The sequence below is a fragment of the Juglans microcarpa x Juglans regia genome, chromosome 5S (assembly GCF_004785595.1).
Source record: "Juglans microcarpa x Juglans regia isolate MS1-56 chromosome 5S, Jm3101_v1.0, whole genome shotgun sequence".
NCBI lineage: Eukaryota > Viridiplantae > Streptophyta > Magnoliopsida > Fagales > Juglandaceae > Juglans > Juglans microcarpa x Juglans regia.
Genome location: NC_054603.1, coordinates 30,773,295 through 30,795,030, shown reverse-complemented (window position 1 = coordinate 30,795,030; position 21,736 = coordinate 30,773,295). Strand labels below are relative to the sequence as shown.

Here is a 21,736-nt window from a genome sequence, read left to right as displayed (position 1 = left end):
AGATGAGATGAGATGAAATGATTTTAATTTTTTAGAGATTTGATAAAGTGATAAGTCCCACCAATTATTGAAAAGTATTTATAATTATTGAGTGCAAAATATTATGACAATACTAAAAATAAATTATATCTATTATTAATTAAAAAAATCATAAATGTTTTGACTTTCCTAAAATATATTTTTTGTAGTTGGTCGTGATTATTTCAATAGTCCCAAACATGAACACATTTCTTTGTTAAACGAAATTATTCTAATTATGACCTATTTATTATACTATATTTTATAAAATTTGAAATATATTTTTCTAATTATATATTACAATAAAATAAAATATTCTAATAGATAATTATATATATTAAAAATGTGGTAGTCAGCGTTACTATAGCGATACTGTAGAGGCAGATGAAACTTTGTAGCAGATCCATTGTAGCGGTACTGTATTGTTACTGTAGCAATGATTGAAAAATCATAGATGGGATAATATTTTGTATTCTATCGTTTGGATAGGCATATGAAAGATGAAGTATAGTTAGATGAGATAGTTTATATCTCATCTGGGCATCCAAACCGAGCCTTATAGTTTGTTGGTTTGTTCGCCCAATTTGATGACCTGACTCGAGAAGGATGTAGTATAGTTTTTTGGCAGATTTTCAAAGAGGTTTGGGCCGACAGGTCGAAGCCAAAGTGAAAATTTGCTCAATGTTCGCATGACATATTGTTCGAGCGAAGATCAGGTAGAAAGCTTGCTTAACATATCACTCGAACGAACGTCAGACAAAGAGTTTGCTCGAAGTGCGCTTAATACTCCACTCTAGCGAATAATACAAAAAAGTGAAAATTAGGATTTCCATCGTATGACTAGGGGTGTAAACCGGTCGGTTCGGAAGGGAGAAACCGACTGGAGTTCGATCCGGATTGGACCGGACCGACCAAATGCATGGTCGGTTTCAGTCCAAACACTACATAAATTTCGATCTTCGGTCCAGTCTCAGGGTGGAGATTTCTCGAACCGGACTGGATCGGACCGACCGAATAAAAAATATATATATATTATATACATTATTTATATAATAATTGTATAATTAACAATATAAAATTTTAAATATGTTATTAATACTTGTTAATATTCTATAAATTAACTAATATATAATATCAATTCGTTAATTATATAGTAATTATATAAATTAATAATGTAATTTTTATTTAATTTATTATTATTGACCATATAAAATATTTTTTTATTGAGTTTGTTACATAATCCACATTAATAAGTCACTTAATTTAATTTAGTATTTTAAATATTTTTTTATTAATTGATTTAAAAAAAAAATAGGTCGGACCGAATGGACCGACCAGACCGATAACTACTGGTTCGGTCCGGACCGGATCGGACCGACCAATTTACACCCCTACGTATGACAATAGAAATATGTACTTAATGAACATGTCGATTTTGCACAAGAGATGGGCACATCGACTGGAGACAGGACATGCTAGCAGTAGGAGGTGAGATCAGTCTACCAGATCAGAGATGGGGGCCTCTGCTACAGGTTCTTTGATGTGTTCCAAGGTCAGTATGAGACCAAATATTCCCAGTGTAGTTAGAGTTGAGAGTTGCCCTGCAAATATGTTGATTAAGGGCAGCGTATGTGAAGAACTAAAATTGGGCACAACTTCAGTTGGTCTTCTAGGCTTACATATTTGGGAGGCGATGGTGATGTGTTGGCAGTAACTAGTCTCCAAATGGAAGATTATTGGGTTTGTGGGAAGCCTAGTTTGTTGGTGTGTTGGCTCAATTTGATGACCTGACTTGAAAATGATGCGTTATGGTCTTTTAACAGATTTTTAATGAGGTTTGGGCCAATACCCTGTGGGATTTGGGGGCAACACCCCTAAGAAAAATGTTTGGCATTGTTTTGACTCGAGAAGCGCCAAGTAGAAAGTTTGTTTGACGTTCGTTCGATATGTTGCTCGAGCAAAAATTAAGCAGAGAGTTCTCTCAAAACGTGCTCCAGAGTCACTTAAGCAAACATCGGACAAGAGTTCGCTCAAAGCGCGCTCGACATTCCATTCAAGCGAATAATGCAGAAAAGTGAAAATTAGGATTTCTACCGTGTGACACTATAAATATGTATTTTTATGAACAATATAGTAGGTTCTAAGGGTTCTGAATAGTGAAATTTCTTCTCAAAGTGTATTTTGTAATTCCTTAGTACAATAAAATCCTTTTTGGCTCTATGAACGTAGACACATTACAAAACTACGTTAATATTGTATCGTGTGATTGATTTTTTTTATTTGTTTTTATTTTTCTGTCATCGTTTTCATAACAAGGTTGTGGCTGAATAATTGATTGTCGTTGGAACAGATTTTCTTTCGAAGGAACTTTCTCCTACTTGGTGGAAGGCTTTGGACCTTCACAAAAAGTTTCCAGGCTTGTCATGAAAATTTAGGATAGTAATAGAAAAATAATACAAAACACAAAATGCTATTATATGTTAATTGGTATGGCATAATTTTACACCAATAATGTGTTTGGTATGTCAATAAGGCAGAATGTATTAAATAAATTTTTTCATAAAAAAGAAATAGAAACAAAAAACTATTTACTAGAACACTAAACACGGTGCTAGTGTTGAAACATTTTATATTAGCTAGTAAGTAAAAGTAATGGCGTTTTGAATTATTTTTATAACTGTAATATGTTTCAAGATATGTAATGGATATACACACTATTTACAGAGAATTTCCTAAAATAAAACCAAAGTTGAGTTTAATGACATATGGTGAAGTGACATATTTTAATTGTTGTTCATTTAAGTGATTGAAATAGGAACTGTTTTAAAGGTGTTACACCATCATATATTGCTAGGCCTGAGCCTGCTACCCCCCGCCCTATCGAGTGGGTAGTCGGCCATCCGGCTCCCGCCTACCGGAAAAAGGTAGAATATATGATGGAAGAATGGGTCCTCTTGACCAACTAATTATTATATAGGAAAGCCTTATATCTTGAAATCAATTGATCAAGTTGATGATAAAATACATGGATATTCTAGCAGACATGTCCCTTTAGGGCTTCGATTATTTGTAACCTTAACTACTAATTTCGATTATTAATGTGAATGAGAAACAATTTATCTCATTAAAATTTCACATTGAGTTTTTTTATATATGCATCCCATAATTAATTCAAGGAAATATGATAACTTGGGGTGGGGAGGGATTTTTGGCACCACAACCTGGCACCACAACCTGGTACCACCTTAACCCCGTCCCGCCCGCATTTGTTAAATGGATAGGCAGATTTTTACTATTTTCACCCATAAACTCATAAAAAATACAACAAAGATTCTCGGCCACAAAAATGACGAAGAGGATGAGAATAGAGAGAAAAGAAGCTCAATGGCCACAAAAACAGGAGCTTCGCCATGAAAACTCCATGAAAAAGATGAGGAAGACAAAAAAGAAAAAAAGAAAGCACATGAGAAGAGATTATTGGAGTTAGGGTCATGATGAATCCACTATTTGTGGTTATAATGAAGAAAAATAAAGAAAGACGAAGATCAGAGGAGATGAATAGGGAAGAAGAAATGAGAGAAGGTGGACATTGGATGGCAGCGAAACAAGGGGAAGAAAAAGATAATTTTAGAATTGTAATTTTAGAATAAGAATTTTAATTTACTAGTATGACGGGGCGGGTATATAACGGCGGATCTTGCCTAAAGTCTGTCCCCACCCGTTTCACTTAAAATTTTAAAAGAACTCGCCTATCCTGGCTGGGTAATGGCCCATGGGTAACCCGAGTCCTATATGTGGCTGGAATCACAAAATTTAAGATAAAACGTACCGTTGCTCTTTCATAAAACAACCAAAAAAAAAAAAAAAAAGAAAGGGATTGTGTTCTTAATAATATATGGTCTTTAGATTGTCTTTATGATAATTTCAAAAAATGATATTTATAATTTTAAAATATGTAAGTTTCGCGTATTTTTTTTTAAAAAAATTGTTTAAATCTAGAAGCCATATTACTTTTGTAATGATAGATTCTATTTTTTTTAAAGAGAGTGCATGAGACTTACACATTATAAGACTGTATCTAACATTACTTTTCAATTAATGACTATTTTAGATTTTTAGTTTAAAATTTTAAAGTATCTTATTAACATGAAAACATCAAGGAAAAGAAAAATCATAAAATTAAATATTAAGTTCTTAATTTCTGAATTTCTCTATAGATTATCTTTGACATTTATATTCTCGAAATATAAATACTTAATAATTTCTCTATAGATAATCTTTGACATTTATATTATCGAAATATAGATACTTAATATTTTCACGATGAATTCTTCTATTCATCATTCTTATACCATATATTTATTAAAAAAAAAATAAAAGTAAATATATTGCATAGAGATGAATAATATAATTTTTCTGTCACAATAATATTTTTTTTTTTCATTCCAAAAAAAAAAAAAACTAATATTTTTTCCGAGAAGCTGGTAAGACCAACAAGCAAAATAATACTTTGGAAATTCTGACTATTCGGAAAGAGAGAGAGAGAAAACAGGGAAACGACCTCCTCTTTCTCCGTCCCTCTCTCTCTCTCTCTCTAGAAATCTTCCTTCTCGATAGAGGTATCCATCCTTCTCTTTCATTCATTGAAAAACCTCAGAGAGAGAGCGAGGGATCCGAATAATCTTCGGTTCATCAACGGTATGGATCAGATATTGAACAAGATGGGCTCGTACTGGTTTAGCCAGAAGGCTAACAAGGAGATAAACTCCGTCGGTGATGATATCAACGTACGTCCGGTTCTCCATTTCTCTCTCTATTAATCTTAGAATTGAATTATATCATCTTCTTTTTTGCTTAATTCTATTACCATATCCGTCTGATGGAAATGTTGTTTCTTTGTATGTTGAAGCTGTAAATTAAATTGAGGTTTTTTATGATTTCGGTTTAAGAGAATAGAGGTTGAGCATTGAATCTCTAATTGATTTCTTAATTGATATTGAGGGATGTAGCTTAGAATGGGTAGCAACCGTGTTAGCTTAGTTTGTGATTGCTAGCTTAATTCGGAAAGAGAAATTATATAATCACAACTAAAAGTTATTTTTCAAAATTCAAAAGTTATTAAAATCAAACAAAATTCAAATAAATTCATAAAATAATAAATATTTATTACAAAGTTTTGTCAAAGTAGTAAAGTAGTTGTATATATATTTTTTTATCTGAAAATCGATGTGGTTTGACACATTTAAACGAACATATAAAGAAAGAATCAATAAATATAAGTCTGGATTATGTCGAATGGCTTGGAAAAACAAATGGGTGTAATCAAGAAATTAAATCAGACTGCATTTTATATTTGCGCTTTTTTTTTTTTTTTGTCCTTTTGGTTAGTGCTGTTTACGTTTACATCTATGCGTGGTGACATGGGATTTGTATGGAGACAAATAGCGATCTCTATATAATCAATTTGATAATTTTTTAGCTCAGAAGGTGTAGCTTATTTGATATTTATTCTCTTTTGATATCACGAGCAGACCCGTTATCACTGCTGAGCTACAGGGATCTCTATGTATAGCTAGCGATCTCTATATATTCTACATTCCATTCTGCTTTCTGAGCTAAGAAGGTGTAGCGTATTTGATATTTATTCTCTTTTAATATCATGAGCAGACCCGTTATCCCTGCTTAGCTATAGGGTCTGCAAATGTGTTTTGATTTGCATACATGCACTTTGGAATGTGAGTTTCTTTTTCTTTTTTTTTTTTATTTAACTTCATGCTTTTCTAGTTATGAAATTGATGCTAGCTTTGATAATTTTTTTTTGATTCAATAAATAATATTCGTAAATGGATAATCTTGGCATTACTTTAATAGCATGATAATTATGTAAGATAGTTGAAGTCGAGTATAAACATGATAATGAAGCGATACACAAGCTTCCTTCAACCAAGGCTGAGCTTCTTTAGAATTATATCAAGAATGATTTGTACTTGTATCAAAGTTTTAGTTAAAGACACTTTTCAATTGTAACGCCCCAATATAAGGTCCAAACCATATGACCTATAGTCTAAAATGACTAGTTAATGATACAATTGGAGCTCTATTAGAACCTTATACAGAGTAGAATTTCTCCTTCCTAAGCAATGTAGGATCTCATATACCACCTACCCTTATCTTTATAATATGGGGGTATCACAATCTCCCCCTCTTAAATTCCCGACATCCTCGTCGAGCTAGTCTATCGTAGGAGGCATGGTTCAAGTCCCACATTTCTGGTTGGGATAGGCTTTGATACCATTTGTAACGCCTCAATGGAAGGTCCAAACCACATGACCTATACTCTAAAAGGACTAGTTAATGATACAATTGAAGCCTCATTGAAACCTTATAAAGAGCAAGAACTTCCTCTTCTTAAGCAATGTGGGATCCCATATACCACATATCCTTATCCTTATCATATGGGGGTATCACATCAATACACTCCCACTTTATCCACTCGTGGTTTGGGTGGTCTTGAAAGTTGCATTTTACCCACACAAGGATGTGGTTGTGTGTGCATGTTTTTGTTGTGTGGATAATTTGATGCTAGAAGCTTTAAAGAATGTGAGTGAAGTAACTTTTAAATCACATATTAGCAACCTGATCTCAATAAAAATCAATCAACCAAAAAGTATTGTTGTATTTGTAATGTGCTTAAACATATGGCCATTTGCGAATAGCCTCCTACTTCTGTACTAAACTGGCATTGTTTGATTAATTTTCCACGTAGTTCTTACTGACATTTTTGCCACTCTAATCAGTCATTGTCAACCAGCATTGAAGGTGGAGCCAAATGGTTGGTTAATAAAGTCAAAGGTTTGTGTTTGCTGCATTTTGTTTCTCTTTCGACAGTATTGCTTTGCATGTGAAAGAAATTTATTTATTCCCATTCCATAAATATATTCCCTTAATTTGCTTCAAACCTCATTACTAAAATACTGGGTAACTGTAGGCACTTGTATGATAATGAACTGTGTTTAGTTTATCACTTAGAACGGTATCTGTTGTGTGCCAAGTTCAACTTTTTAGTAAGTTTAATATTTAATACGTCAAACAAGATTTTCTTTCTTGGAAATTGTAATGAGTTGAGAACACCAAAGATGAGAATACAACAATATATTTAATGTTGTCTATACAGGAAAAATGCAAAAGCCATTGCCAGAGCTGCTAAAGGAGTATGACATGGCAGTAGGGATCTTCCCTCGCGATGCTACCAACTATGAGTTCAATGAAGAGACAGGAAAGCTTACAGTCTTTGTACCGGCAGTTTGTGAAGTGGGCTACAAGGACTCATCTGTTTTGCGCTTTTACACCACTATTACTGGGTATCTGGAGAAAGGAAAGCTAGTTGATATAGAGGGGATGAAGACAAAGGTGATGATATGGGTAAAAGTGACCTGTATCTCATCCGATGGATCGAAGCTACATGTCACGGCTGGGATGAAGAAAACCAGGAGCAGAGAGGCTTATGAGGTTCTTAGAGATGGTGTAACTGTAGAAAAGTTCTAAAGCAGGATGCTTTTGAGTTTATATATCCACACCTGTAATTCCCCTTATAGTGCTTGGACCGGCTTGTCTCCTCCGTGATTGGGTATTGTAAATGACCAAGACGAGTTGAATGATTGAATCACATGTTAAATGTTCCCTGCTATGTTTGAATAGTTGTCCTTCAGTTATCTTTTTTAATGGTCGAAGTCAGTGTATGGTCGATTTCCTGTGAGTAATAAAGGGGCTATACTATTTTAAAGAGAAATGTTACATATAACCTCATAGCGTATAAGTTTGGTATATATTTTTTTTAGGAAAAAAATTATGATTCGCTACAAAAAGAATAAATTTATCAGTGGATCCCACTTTTCTCTAAAAGCTCGCATGAGCTTGCATGTCCCAAGTTTGTACAAAGTCATTTTTCTTCTTTTAAGCAGGTGAAGGAGATGGTTGATTTTTATACCCCTTAGATATAGAATAATTTTATTCATCATCTTCACACAATACACATCATATTTTTTTTTTCTCTTACCAAATATGTAATAATATGAATGATTAGTATAAGAATTCAATTAATTTAAGAAGAATAAAATAAAATAAAATAAAATAAATATGATATGTGGGATGATGAGTAGTAAAAGCTCATAGATATAAGTACAGGCTGCCACCAATGTAAACTTAATGAGTCACACATGGTATCTTGGATCTATCTATTATAGAGGGACACTAAAAATAAAACATACCGGATCAGTTCGGAGAGTGGGAGCCCTTAATCAGAGCAAAACAAAAAATAGTAATTGATGCACCAGCCGGGAATCGAACCCGGGTCTGTACCGTGGCAGGGTACTATTCTACCACTAGACCACTGGTGCTGGATATAAATGGGAATTGAAGTTTTAAATAACTAAATAATAAATATGCTTGTCAATGTTGTTTAAATTCTTCAGGGATAATCATACAGGGTAGTTTTTAAAATTATCAGTGTTATATTTATTTGCAAGGCTTGATCTGAATTCTGGATGCATCAATTTTTGTTTGGTAGCTTAATTCTAACATAGGTTGATTTGAGTTTTTTTCTTTGTAACATGGTACCTTCTTGAATTAATGGAATGCAACTACTATTCCCACCTCAATTGATATATTATGAATGTATATAAAATTGGGATTTCATTAAAAAAGAAAAAAAAAAAAAAAAGGTACCAACAAATGGAGTTTTCAGCGAAAAGATATATCATGAATGTATCATATATACATTCAAATCAATCCAACCTTCTGGACAATGGCTGGGTTTGAGAAAATTATGTGTAACCCAAATACTGCAGGCTGAAGCTATTTCTTTCAGTAGGTCACCTAATCAAGCTGTCCGCAGATACCAGGTATTTCCCCCTCCCATTAGTTTACAGAAGAGTTAATGTCACTGAGTCGATGAAGAAGGTGCATTTGATGGTGCATGATTGCAGCAGCAGGTGTATCCAAGTGTATTCTGGGGATCCATCCTTTGTTAACTAATTTTATGGTGTTGTTTGGTGGCTTGCAGGAGTGTGGCACTTTGATAAAGAATTATGGTGTTGTTTTAGTTCTTTGTTACAGTCTAGTAAGTATTTCATCGGATCAATGGAAGATCAACAAACATTGTTTTAGTTTTATATTCAGATGCTGATATTTACAAATAATGGGTGTCTTCTTCCCCTTGGATTTTCAATTTCCTCCAAAAATGAAGCCAAACCTCTCAACAAAGCTGTAATGAAATGATAAGAGACTTGTCTAACAAGTTCATGATACCAATTCTCTGACATATATATAACTCATTCAAGTTGGCTGAAAACAGAATCTCCATTTAGCACTCTTGCTTTCCTTGTTCTTGCTGGCATTTGCAGGAGAAGAAGAATGAAGCATCTCCCACATAACTTGTATATCTGCATATTCCCTGCAAGACTCCATGTCCTTGTAGAGAGTCACAAGCCCTTGTCTATTCCCTGCCATTGTTATAATGAGAGACAGAGATTAGGAAACATAGATATGAGAATTGGGCTTAATCCATTGCAAGCTTCCTAGTAGCCATAAAAGAGTTCTTTTTAACTATATATATTGCGCCCCGGGGGGGGGGGGGGGGGGGGGGGGGGGGGGGGGGGGGGGGGGGGGGGGGTGGAGAGTGGCGGGGTGGTGGGTGGGGCTCTTTACCTTTGGCCTTGCCTCTGAGATGTGAAGTGAATTTGAGAAATATACACTTAGTTGGGAAGAGAAGTGAGCGCTTGATGCATAGCCAGGCCCCCAGCTCTCCATCTTCCCGTGGCTGATCCTCCTCCACCTCCATTAAATATCTTGATCATCCTCACAATCGTTTAACTTCCCAAAACAAATAAACTAATGCTAAAAGCAAAACAACAAAGCGCATCTGCCAAGCCACAAAGCAACATATGTAAAGACAGTGAGCCTGTGTGTGAGTAGGCAAATGATAGGACAAATAAAGTGATGAGTTTACGATAGAGATGAAAGTGCTTTTGCTTATTAGGGAAAATGGAAATTGAGAAGGAGAGGTTGTTTGGACATAGCCTTTCCCACTTTTTTTAAACATGTAGGGAAGGTGTCATGGGGCCACAGGTCAAACGGTTGGTTGCCTTTTCTCATAGCCTTGGTGTTTGTCTGCACCCATCCTTCTGTGTCACATTTCATGAAAAAAAACAAAGAAAAATTATTTGTAAGTTCCTCATTCACACACTAAACACAACACTGATCACTTGACATAAAAACATATAATTTTTATTTTCAATTTTTTACAACGGTCATGAATCTGATAATAAGTTGTGTTTACGCATCGACTTGTAATTTGTAAAATAGCTCAACTCTCATACGTGTTATCAAAGTGGTGATGTAAAAGCTATTTTATTAAGAGAAATGATAAATACAATCTTGAATGTACAAGCACCGTGTAATCATTTTGAAAAAATTAAATAAATACGAGAAAATACGGGGTCTACATAAAATAAAAATTAATTTTTTAATAATAGACTCAACTTTTTTTTAAAGCAACTGCATGACGCTTGTAGATTCTATAACTGTATATAGCATTACTCTTTTATTAATCTAATCGAGGAACATACATTTCTAGCTAGAGCAATGGGAATCTCTTGGCATCGCTTTCAAAGCGTGCATGCTTAATCTTTTGGCCACAACTTCCAGCAGGGAGGGTTGAATTGCATGTGCATTGCAACCGTTTTGGGTGTAAATTTCACCTGCCTCCTATCACATCTCACCGAATATATGTTAGGTTGTTTTAAATTCCTTGCGTTTCAAAGCACTTCACAAACATAATTTTTTAAGGTAAAATCGAAAAATCAAAACCCCCCAAGATACCAACTTCATTCGTGGGTTTTTTTTAAAACTAATGTTCAATGTATGTATAGTTTTACTTACACTTTTACTTACAAAATTTATTTTGTTAGTTTTCTTTTAAAATTTAAATTTCATGATTTTTAACATATCAATAAATGACATATAGAGAAATATAATTTTTAGAGTTTTACTACAAATCAACAACTGTTCACATTACATATCCTACACTTATAATTTTTTCATAAGGCGTAAGGTATGGAATGGTGAATAGTGGCTAACGAGAAAAAATTTTCAATTTTTTTAAGTCTTTCTTAAATATATTTAACACTTTTTTTTTTTAAATATGTAAGTTCTCAACCGTCGTTGTTATTTTTTCTTAAAAAAAAAAAATGATTCAGGAAGCTAATCATGCAGCTTATTTATTAGATAAAGAAGGTACAAAAAGGAATACTCCTGGGAATATGTGATGTGTCAACATATACCGAAAGTAGTAACAAGTTTCTTGGCACTTGACTGAGTGAGCAGTAGGGCTGCCTTCTTCTTTTTACGACGTAGATGATTTCCTTAATTTTACGCATAGAATACAGATTTTTGTTTTGTATAGATAGCTAGGTTTTGTTGGGTTAAGGATGACCTTGCTGATCTTAGAACAATTTCCAGCCACCCCAACACTGTTTCCAAACTCTAGTGAAGATTATTTGCAAAATAGAGTAAGGTCAGAGTGGGGATCAATAGCTAGATTGTAGTTTTTTTGCTTAAAAGCTCACAATTTCAAAAATAATTCTCTCACAAGAAATAGTTCTGGATTTTTAGAGGAGTCATTCTACTTATCATCCCTACACCACACATTACACTTGATTTTTTTATTTTTATTTTTTATTTTGTTTTATTATTGCTAAACTAAATGAATTCTTCTACTTATCATCAATACACCACATATTTGGTAAGAATAAAAAATAATTAAAAAAATCATTTGCAGTGTGTGAATGATGAGTAGAGTTTTTATTTGACTATTAACTTGACTCTTGTTCCATTTCGAGCCAAACTTAACTCCAATGAATTACAACTCAATTCAACTAAATTTTGTCATTAGAATATGCCAATAAATAGTTTTTACATTAACAATCTCTTCCATATCAATTTTATGACAAAACTTCTACTTGATACAAATAACCGAGCCTAATCCAATATACATGTATTGGAAACTTCTATATAAAATTATCTTTTGTTTTTCTGAATTGCTTACAGACGTAAACGTGTAGAAAACAAACACAGATAAAAATAATAACAGAAAGCGAAGGATAACATGCTGACAAACATATCATATTAGTTCATACATGAAAGTTTATCAATAAAAGACCAGACTTTAGAGATCAAATCATCAAAGATCTATACATCTCAACTCTCAAGTACTCTACCCTAAATATCTCCCTAGATCAACTTTACAAAAACTCTCCTCCTTTTGTCATTGCTCATAAAAAAAATATCCTTTTTGTCACATCATCACAAAAGGGTAAAATGTAGCTACTAAGCTCATTGGTACCATCTGGCACAACTGAGTTTGCAACTATCTATCTGCCAGAGAGGGTACGGTACGCACATCCTGCTCTAGTCTACTCTGGCGTTGCTCTAGTCTACTCTGGCGCTGCTCTAAGCAATCAAGGCGCGCTGACAATCGTTCCTCCATGCCAACTATGAACTCCATCACAGTTTGCAAGGTCACAAGGGCAGGTGCAGTCGAAGTAGAAGGACCATCAGAAGTTGAAGAAGGTATCTCAAGTGCAGGAGCAAGCTGTGTCACCTCCTTATGCACATTGGGCCTAGGAGGTGCAGCTCTTTTAAGATTACGCACATTTGGCCTAGGAGGTGCTGCTCTTTTAAGATGAGAAAGACTCAGCTGTAGGGTGCTATTCCCAATAGCTGTCGTATGGCTAACAATAGGATCATTACGAGGCAGAGGAACCTGATGAGCTAGAGCTATCAGGGTGATCAAACACGGAAAAGGAAGACACTTACGTTTTGCTTTTGTCTCAAATGCCTCTAGAATGACAGAACAAAAGTGTCTTCCAAAATCAATTGGAACACCTGTCAACAAAGCATATAGAAATCTAGCCCTAGTCACCCAATGTCACTAGTATGTCGAATGGGAAACAGGTTGTAAAACATAACATGACATATGGCAAGTGTATCATCTGTAAATCGAGAAGTATAAATGATATTACTGCCAGGATCCCAAGATCCGTCATTAGCACAAAAGAGAGTAGCCATGACAGGTTTGGATGGGCATAACGGAGACGAGGGATCATATGGATAGTCAGAATGCTCGACCCTAGGAACTCTATGAATGGAAGAGATCAAAGAAGGTGTCACCCTAATCGTGACACCTCTAAGTAAAGTAGTGAAGGAATAGTCATCCCCAATAGCATGAATGTTGGCATAAAATTCCTCAACTAAATTCTTCGAGTGGCGTGGTAAATTGGTCACTAAATTTTCCCAACCACGTTCACGAATGATGTTTGGAACAGGTGTGTGGTTGAGCTCACTCAAGATGACATTCCGCTCAATAAGGAGAGGACGATCATGAAATTTAGTGCCCCACAATTCCTGAGCCTTAGCATCATAAAACTGAGCAACTTCACGAGCTAAAGACTCAACAGGCTGATGCCTAGTAGACTTGCGACCAGGAGGCATCTGCAAAATGCAAGACCAGACATGCCAATGAGCCAATAAAACAGAGGTATATATGTGATGAACTCTTTGACCCAAAACAATGCATGCAATGAAAATAACTTATTCAGTATACCAATGAACTTAGAAAGTGTATGCTTACTCAACCATGGCAAGTGCGTGCATGCCAGACAATGTCCACATGCAAATTATGCAATGCACTAAGCTAATGCAAATAAGGATAGGCCAAATGTACTGTCTACATTGAAGAAATAATGCAATATTAGTTCATGGATACATTGATACAATAGGACGCTGGACGTGCACGGGTGCATGATGAACAGGAACCCAAATCAGAATGTTGGTACACAATCACATACAGAATGCATTATGAACCAAACATGAAATGAAATGATTCCAGAAATGCATGAGTTTCGTAACTTATAATTCAGTAGGGTATTTTTTCGAGCAGTGAGTGCGCATGTCCGGAGAGCCAAATGCACTCATATGCACGAGCATGGAATCGAGGCCTAGTATATATGTAACTATTGTTCGATTTAGAGATGCCCAGACTTAACTCCAAACAAACAGATTAATTGAGAAACAAGAACAACAATTCGTGAGAGTAACTCAAACACAACCGGTCCAACAGTGAAATGCGTGCATGACCAGAGAACCGAATAGACTCGTATGCATGTATGAGCATGAAATCGAGCCCTAGTTCATATATAACTCTTGTTCAATGAAGATATGCCCAGATTTTACTCAAAACAACCAAATGAATTGAGGAACATGAATCAAAATGCATGAGAGGAACTCAAACACAACCAGCCCGAAAAGCTTTAATCAAATGCAGCAATAGACTAACCTTCAATGTCACTTAAAGATATAAGCAAAGAAAACGTGATTGAGAACCCGATTTATTGCCAACCAGAGATGAATTACGGAGTAGTGGAGTATTGATTAAAATTTGTTGGAATAATGATGGTGCAGAAATCGCAGGGTATTTAAGTAGCGAAAAGTCCCTCCACCTCCATGTCCAGAGAGCGCATAGCGAAAATGATACTATTTCGCTCCACCGCCAATCACGCGGATCCTCTAGCAAACTCTCGGGATGCTAAAATTAGGGTGCTACCCGGCCCCTGGGTGGTTGCCGGGGTGGCCGTCAGCCCACCACCCCATCCACGGCGAATATCAGAGAGATATTCAGGATTGGGGACGACGAAGAAAGGGAGAGGGACACTGTGACGATGATCGAACGGAACTTTAAAAGGAGAGGAGAGACAGAGAGAGGAAAGAGAGAGAGAGAGAGACGAAGCGGGAAGGAGTCTTTGACAATGAAAAAAGCTATAGCAGGAGTGTTTAACAATTGATTGCTAAACTCTTAAAACAACATCGTTAATTAAAAAAATTAATTTTTTAATATATATATATATAGAGAAGTACTATACGGCATCCACTGTAGTGGTGCACACAATGCACATACTACGTGGATGCCTCTCATCCAATTGTTTTTTTTTTCTTCTTTTGGCTTCACTCTCTCATCTCTCTCTCACCAGCGTCTCTCTCCCCTCTCTCTCATCAACTCTCTCTCATCATCTTCGCTCTCTCTCTCGTCTTGCTCTCTCTCTCATCTCCACTCTCTCTCTCTCATCTCTCTCTATCTTGGCTCGCTCTCTCTCATCTCTGCTCTCGCTCTCTCTCTCTCTCTCTCGTCTTGCCCTCTCTCTCTCTCTCATCTCTGCTCTCTCTCGTCTCGCCCTCTCTCTCTCTCTCTCTCATCTCTGCTCTCTCTCATCTCTCGTCTCGCTCTCTCTCATCTCTGCTCTCGCTCTCTCTCTCTTATCTCTGCTCTCTCTCTCTCTCTCTCTCGTCTCGCTCTCTCATCTCTCGCTCGTTCTCTCTCTCATCTCCACTCTCTCTCTCATCTCTGCTGTCGCGCTCTCTCTCTCGTTCTCTCTCTCATCTCTGCTCTCTCTCTCGTTTTCCCTCTCAAACATGTGTATATTTTGACACCTAATGTGTGCAAAATTGGGCGGGTTTGGGCCAGTCCCGTCCTCGGCTCTCGAAATTGTGGGAGGTCTACCGACACACCGGCCATGTACGGACGGTCCCGGCCCAGTAGCCGTCCTAGGCAGGGACAAGATGCAGTGGCCCGCCACCCACTCCTAATTAAAATACTTTTACAAAATATGCAAAGAAAAACATTAAGGTTAATTGTTGAAACAACTGGATAACTAAAACTAATAATAAAGAAACTTGGGCAGAAATATCCATTTTACATCTGATTTTGTAATCTCCCATGCAAACAGAAATTAGTACTCAATCCGAGTGTCCAAGGCGAATTATATTGAACACTAGTATTACGAGACAGAAAAAATGAAAAACATATCTGTTTACAGCAGAAAGAGGACTAATCAGAACATAACATGACCAAGTTGCCACATCCTGGAAAACTAGATATTTATGATGCTATGGGTCATCTTCAACTTGATCACCCAATTCTTTCTCCAACGCAACTCTCTTCAGCACCTCCCTCCTTGCTATTTCTCTTCTGGCAGCCCTTGCATCAGAATCAGCCCGGACTTTCTCCATTATAGTACGGAAACCAGGGAGTGTCCGATCCAACTTCTTGTAAACTTGGGTGCTAAGGTTGATGAAAGTTTTATACAGCCTCTGCAAGAAAAGAAATCACAAAGGTTATATAGATTTATAAAGGGTCGTGCACTAATTAAACCCACAGTTTTAGAGCACCCGATAGGACAGGATTTAGTAAATAATCAAACAGTTTAGCTACTAATATGCAAAAACTCATGTTGGGACTTCCTAGCATGAATCCTTATGACTGTATCCGTTGTTCTTCCCTTGTACTTCTTTCCTAAAACAGACATTTCTGAAAAGGACATTTGAGGATAAATTGGCAAGGAGACAACAATAATAACGATATCAATCAGATTAATTAAGCAAGCAGACTTGATCAATCACAACTCAAGAAAAAAATAAAAATAAGAAATTGTTTCAAGATTATTGGCTCAAGTGTTCAAGGCCTTGGTCTTGGTGATATGCTCCATCCAAGTCTAAGGTTTGAATCCCTTTGAGTGCAAACAATCTCTAGGGGCTATCGGCTTGGGCAATTTTCCCCTTGATTTATCCGAGGTGCACTTGCAGGAAACTCCTTGCTTTGGCCTATGCACTCCCGGGATTAGTTAGGATGTTGTTCCCGGACACCCAATGCCAATAAAAAAATAAAGATTATTGAGCAAGAACATCAGTGTACGCCTTGCTATTTTTAAAATTGAACATGACCATAGAGCTCAAGCAATGTAAAAAACTAATCCAAAACCAGAAGTAGGATCAAGTCTCTACCTTGCAATCCTTATTCCAATGCCTGATGTATGGAGGACCTGTTGTGTATGAACCAAGAGGTTCACGATACCACTCCCCGCCATATGTTATCTGATCCATTGCTTGTTCTATACTTAAAACCTCCCATGGCCTTAACCCGGGAATAATTTTAGCCAATTGGTACCTGCCTCACATACACAAACAAAACATTAGATTCACGCCAAAATATTTACAATTCCTTCTAATGGTGGGTTTGGATAGACACTTCAGATGAGATGAGATGGGATGTTTTGTTGAAAGTTGAATAAAATATTGTTAAAATATAATTTGTTAGTATTATTTTTATTTTGAAATTTGAAAAAATTTAATTGTTTATTATATTTTTGTATGAAAATTTAGGAAAGTTGTAATGATAAAATGAGATGAGATGAAATGTTTTGTGTATCCAAACCCACCCCTCAAATGGTTGACTAATTGTGACTTTCATAAATCCTTAACTAAGAAAGCTTTAGCTCCAGTAGCTCCAATCTGCCACTCTTTCCTTTTAAGAAAAGATAAAAGAATCATTTTCCAAGAGGACAGAATGGTATACCATTGACCAGTTGCTTCATCTATGATTTGACATACTATTAATCTTATATCAGTTGGATGTAAAAGAGATGAAAAAAAGGCGAAAAACCAGCTGCATGGACATACCTAAGATGTTTTGGTATGAATTTGTTTGGCATGTGGTCCTGCTCCATAATTGTAGTCAGTTCAGATCCACTAGCCCAAAGAAATAGGGCATGACTAGGAATTTTAACCCCTGGCCAAAAACCATCATTAGCTTTCAGTACCGCCAAGTCGCGTCTCTTACTCTCTAGAGCCTCTTCTTGGAGCTGCTTATAGGTTTTCTTCTCATGTCCTTTGAGAGGAACCCAAGGAGGTATGCCATTCTGTAGTTTGTGGAGAAAAGCTGTTGCGGCAGCACCAAGTCTAACTGAAGACCCCGAATGGTAAGCCAACAATCTATATTAAACAAAGTCATAGCTATGCATATCATACCTAATAAATTAAGACATCTTCACCGAGTGGCCCATTCAAATAACTTTTTGTGGCCTAAAGAAGTTACTGGAGTTCATAGTTCTATTAGGTTTCATACGAATAGCTTTCTTTTCTCAGCCTCAAAATTTCCCCATCAACTATACAACAAAAAAGGTGGCATACATTTTTTTTCCCATTATGACTAGTACCAAAATTTTCAAAACACATCCAAAGAAAAATCACTATGTAACTCAAAGCAAATTTGATCGATGAATCAAGAGAGTTTTACTACAAGGAATTGTCATCTAAAACTTGCATTACGCAACCTTCAGTTTCTTCCTTCAATACCATTTGCCACTTCTGAAGTCCACATGTGTAAGCTAAGGATCAACCGGTCATGATCAAAAGTTATAATGTGTATGTGTGTGTAAGTACGAACGAATCAAAAGTCATGATATGATTAAAAAACATAGACGCCACCTTTTCGTTATAAATTGACAAACAATAAGATCATTGTGCCACTAGAAATGGCCAAGAAGCTGCTCATTACTAACAGATAAAGGAAAGATGAAAGCTGGAAGTTTAACAAACCTTCCCAAGTGGCAATTGCAGGTTCCAAGCCATAAACCATGTGTATTGGTGCCCATTCATCCATGTCTTCACCCCAAATGAAAGTGTGCTTATCAATAATCCCACCACCCCAAGCTGTTTTAAGCGTTATCAGCTCGCATGGTCCCCGAGTACGACCCAACCGATCCTTATAGTACCATCCACCACTCCTCATGATAACTTCATCAACCAACAACAGCATTAACATAATGAAAAAAACAGATACGCTACCCAGAAACATAATGTCAGGGACCCTGAAATAAAACTATGCACGTTAAGGCTGCGTTTAGATGTTGAATTGAATTAAGATGATAAAATATTATTAGAATATTATTTTTAATATTATTATTATTTTAAAATTTAAAAAATTGAATTGTTTATTATATTTTATATTAAAATTTAAAAAAAATCAACCAAACGTAACCTAAATATGCACCAATAAACATAAAAACATTTTTTTTATATATAAGTAAAAAAATTAAATAAACATAAAATCTTGTAGAATACAAACTTACAATCATAGTACCGCTTCTCGAGGCGCTTGTACCCGATGGCCTGAGACACATCAATTGGCCGGCCCGGCGGATAGGGTCTCTGCCTAAAGCCCCAAAGCCCAAAAAGGAACTGCTTCATAAAGTCCCAAAACTTGTCGTCCGATTCCTTCTTCGTCTTTATCGCTTTCCTCGGCATAGGCCGGCCGTCCAACCCTGGCACATGAGGCAACGCTTGCCACAGCTTCTTATCCTCCCTGCGATACGGAGTATCATTCTCTTTCAGCTCCAACTCGTTGATCTTATCTGTAATCTCTTCGGCTCGAGCCAGGAACTGCACGACAGGGCTGGCCCTGAACCGGGCCCAGAACTCCTCGTTCTCTTTCAGCTCCGCTTCCGTGGGGTTCTCCTTCTTCTCGAAGATTGGATCCTCGTTCAGGATCTTCTCGACCTCGGGGGTGTGTCTGTAATCAGGTAAGTTCTCGCATTCCCAGTAGAAATAATCCAGCATTTGGCGGTAGAAGCCGGGTTCTTTCGGTTTTTGATCTTGCGGATTTTTGGGTTTTCCTCTAAAGGGGTTCGGGAGGCTGATTGCGGCGAAACTCGTGGGGTTTGGGATGGTGGGTACAAACGATTCGGGGAAGGATAGAAAGTTGATGGGAGCGATGGGGTTTGGAGGTTTCTTGAACCAGTTGTCAAAGGGGTTAAAGTTAATGGAAGCCATTTGGGTAGAGAATGGAGGAGGGTTTAGCAAAAGGTTGAGAAATGGACGAAGAGCTGAGTGAGAAGTGAGAAGTGAGAAGAGAGTTTTGTTGGGGGAAGTAGAAGGAACGGATAGCGGAGATCAGATTAGGGAAGACGGAATGGCAATTTGTGGCTGTTTGGGCTCAATATCTCTTCTATTGCGACTATGCCCATTGGGCTAAATCAACGACAAAACAGCATTTACAAAACAATTCCTCTTTGGAACGGTTGGGCTGATGTGGCATTTAACAGCCCCAATGAAGACAAGATGCGAATGAAATTTTATACTGGACACAATAAATTTGAGAGGGGCGCTTCTAGCCGGTCCGGCTGCTTTTAGTATAGAAACAGTCCTCAACTAATTATATGCCGCATCAGACATTACATATAACAATACAAGATTCACCCACAGATAATTACAAGCTCACACAGCCCCCTTTCAAAATTGTTTCTTTCTTTCGAAGATACTCAGTTCATCTCTTGTCGACGCCCATCTCAATCCGTCTCTTGCAGACGCCCACCTCTCATCTTGACGCCGACAGTTTTGACGCCCAAACGTCTCGTCTTCAAAAGTTGTTCCCATCCATAAAATCGTATATATGACCGAAGTGCTCTTTAACTCACCTGATTGTTTCTCGTTTATGGATTTGGAAGAATCTCCAGCCAATGGCTTGCCATAAGTACAAGAAAGCGATACCTAGAAAGAGAACAAAGACCCAGTTGGTGAATTTCAACAATTGTAGTGCCTTTTCTCGCTGAATCAAGCTCAAGTCCCTCTCTCACCCCCCCTTCTTACCTCTCATTGAAGCATTTATGAACAAAAAATAAGCTAAATGTATCCATAGTATACATGAAGATGCCCCAACGCCTTTGCAAAAATCGTGATATAAAACGATGCAAAAAGAAATTCGATTCCATGAATGCGCGATAAGGCATTTTAACCTAAATCAACCAAAATACATGGGATTCAAGCTCTATATATTATTTGTCGATTCATAATCTTAGTATAAATACGTAAATACCTACAGACGACCATTTCGCTAGTAGTCGTGGCAAACAAAAAAAAAAGTGAGAAAATAAAGAAGTTAACTAGCCTACATCAGCAATAGAGAGTTGGGGGGGGGGGGGGGGGGGGGGGGGGGGGGGGGGGGGGGGGGGGGGGGGGGGGGGGGGGGGGGGGGAGGGAGGGTATCGACATTGAAAAGGCTCTCATCATATGCATCTCCATCACACAGTTAACTAGGTGTGCCTCATACGTGGCATCACAGGATTGGCGGGCTGTTTTTAAGCTCTTATAAGCCTGATCGGCTCTAAGGTATTCTCTAAATTTGATCTGATCTAATTAAACTAACGAAAGTAATTTTTTAGAAGAAAACGTGGAGAATTGAAAATCATTCGAACTTCATCTTGTGAAGAACTAGATTGTCGCCACCGCACCAAACTAGGTCCATCATAGCCACTGTCGGACAACGCCGTCACACCACCAAGTTTCGTCGTCCCCACGAAACTCTTTCTCCCCCAGCCTATTCCATTGCCCATGATAGCCTTCACCTACCACAGTCGTCACCCACCACAGCATCGGACCCAACTGATCTCAGTCCCGAGAAGCACACAACAACACTAACCTCCGCAGGTGTCAATGCAGGGAAATATCCCAAGTATTTCATTGTTGCGGGCTCATAGCACTGAACTTTCAGGTCTGCTTGCTGCTTCCTTCCCCTCGGTAGGACTTGCACCAAACCAATCACCAATAAAAGGTAAGAAACTAGGTCGTACACCAAAGTGAATAAAATTCATAATTCTACTATTTTCACTTTTCTTAAGCGAGATTGGACATCCATTTTTTATTTTACGAGCAATATGAATTGCTCTGAACTACTACGAAAAAAAAATTTAACACAAGCTTAATCAGTTTACACAAAAAAAAAAAAAGAAAAAAGGAGAGATTATTTTGTTGACCAATTCATTTTCCTTTCATAAGG

At 37.0% G+C, this 21,736-nt stretch overlaps 2 protein-coding genes, 1 long non-coding RNA gene and 1 other non-coding gene across 4 annotated transcripts; 1 reads left to right on the top strand and 3 right to left on the bottom strand.

The window, feature by feature from the left end:
• The first annotated feature begins 4,513 nt into the window (after positions 1-4,513).
• Positions 4,514-7,705, top strand: LOC121268627 (uncharacterized protein At5g01610-like). The gene is made up of 3 exons (XM_041172958.1): positions 4,514-4,805; positions 6,816-6,870; positions 7,193-7,705. Exons 1-3 carry the CDS (start codon positions 4,719-4,721, stop codon positions 7,561-7,563), a joined length of 513 nt encoding a protein of 170 aa, XP_041028892.1. The 5' UTR covers positions 4,514-4,718; the 3' UTR covers positions 7,564-7,705.
• A 638-nt stretch (positions 7,706-8,343) lies between these two features.
• On the bottom strand, positions 8,344-8,414 carry TRNAG-GCC. The gene has a single exon. It is a non-coding gene; the product is annotated as a tRNA-Gly (tRNA).
• A 3,763-nt stretch (positions 8,415-12,177) lies between these two features.
• On the bottom strand, positions 12,178-14,870 carry LOC121268628. Its single transcript, XR_005941192.1, has 2 exons — positions 14,411-14,870; positions 12,178-13,566 (listed from the first exon to the last, which is right to left on the bottom strand). It is a non-coding gene; the product is annotated as an uncharacterized LOC121268628 (long non-coding RNA).
• A 902-nt stretch (positions 14,871-15,772) lies between these two features.
• On the bottom strand, positions 15,773-19,884 carry LOC121268626 (protein TIC 56, chloroplastic). Its single transcript, XM_041172957.1, has 5 exons — positions 19,035-19,884; positions 18,502-18,699; positions 17,584-17,866; positions 16,909-17,071; positions 15,773-16,218 (listed from the first exon to the last, which is right to left on the bottom strand). The coding sequence occupies exons 1-5, from the start codon at positions 19,732-19,734 to the stop codon at positions 16,015-16,017; spliced, it is 1,548 nt and encodes a 515-aa protein (XP_041028891.1). The 5' UTR covers positions 19,735-19,884; the 3' UTR covers positions 15,773-16,014.
• Between the last annotated feature and the right edge of the window lie 1,852 nt (positions 19,885-21,736).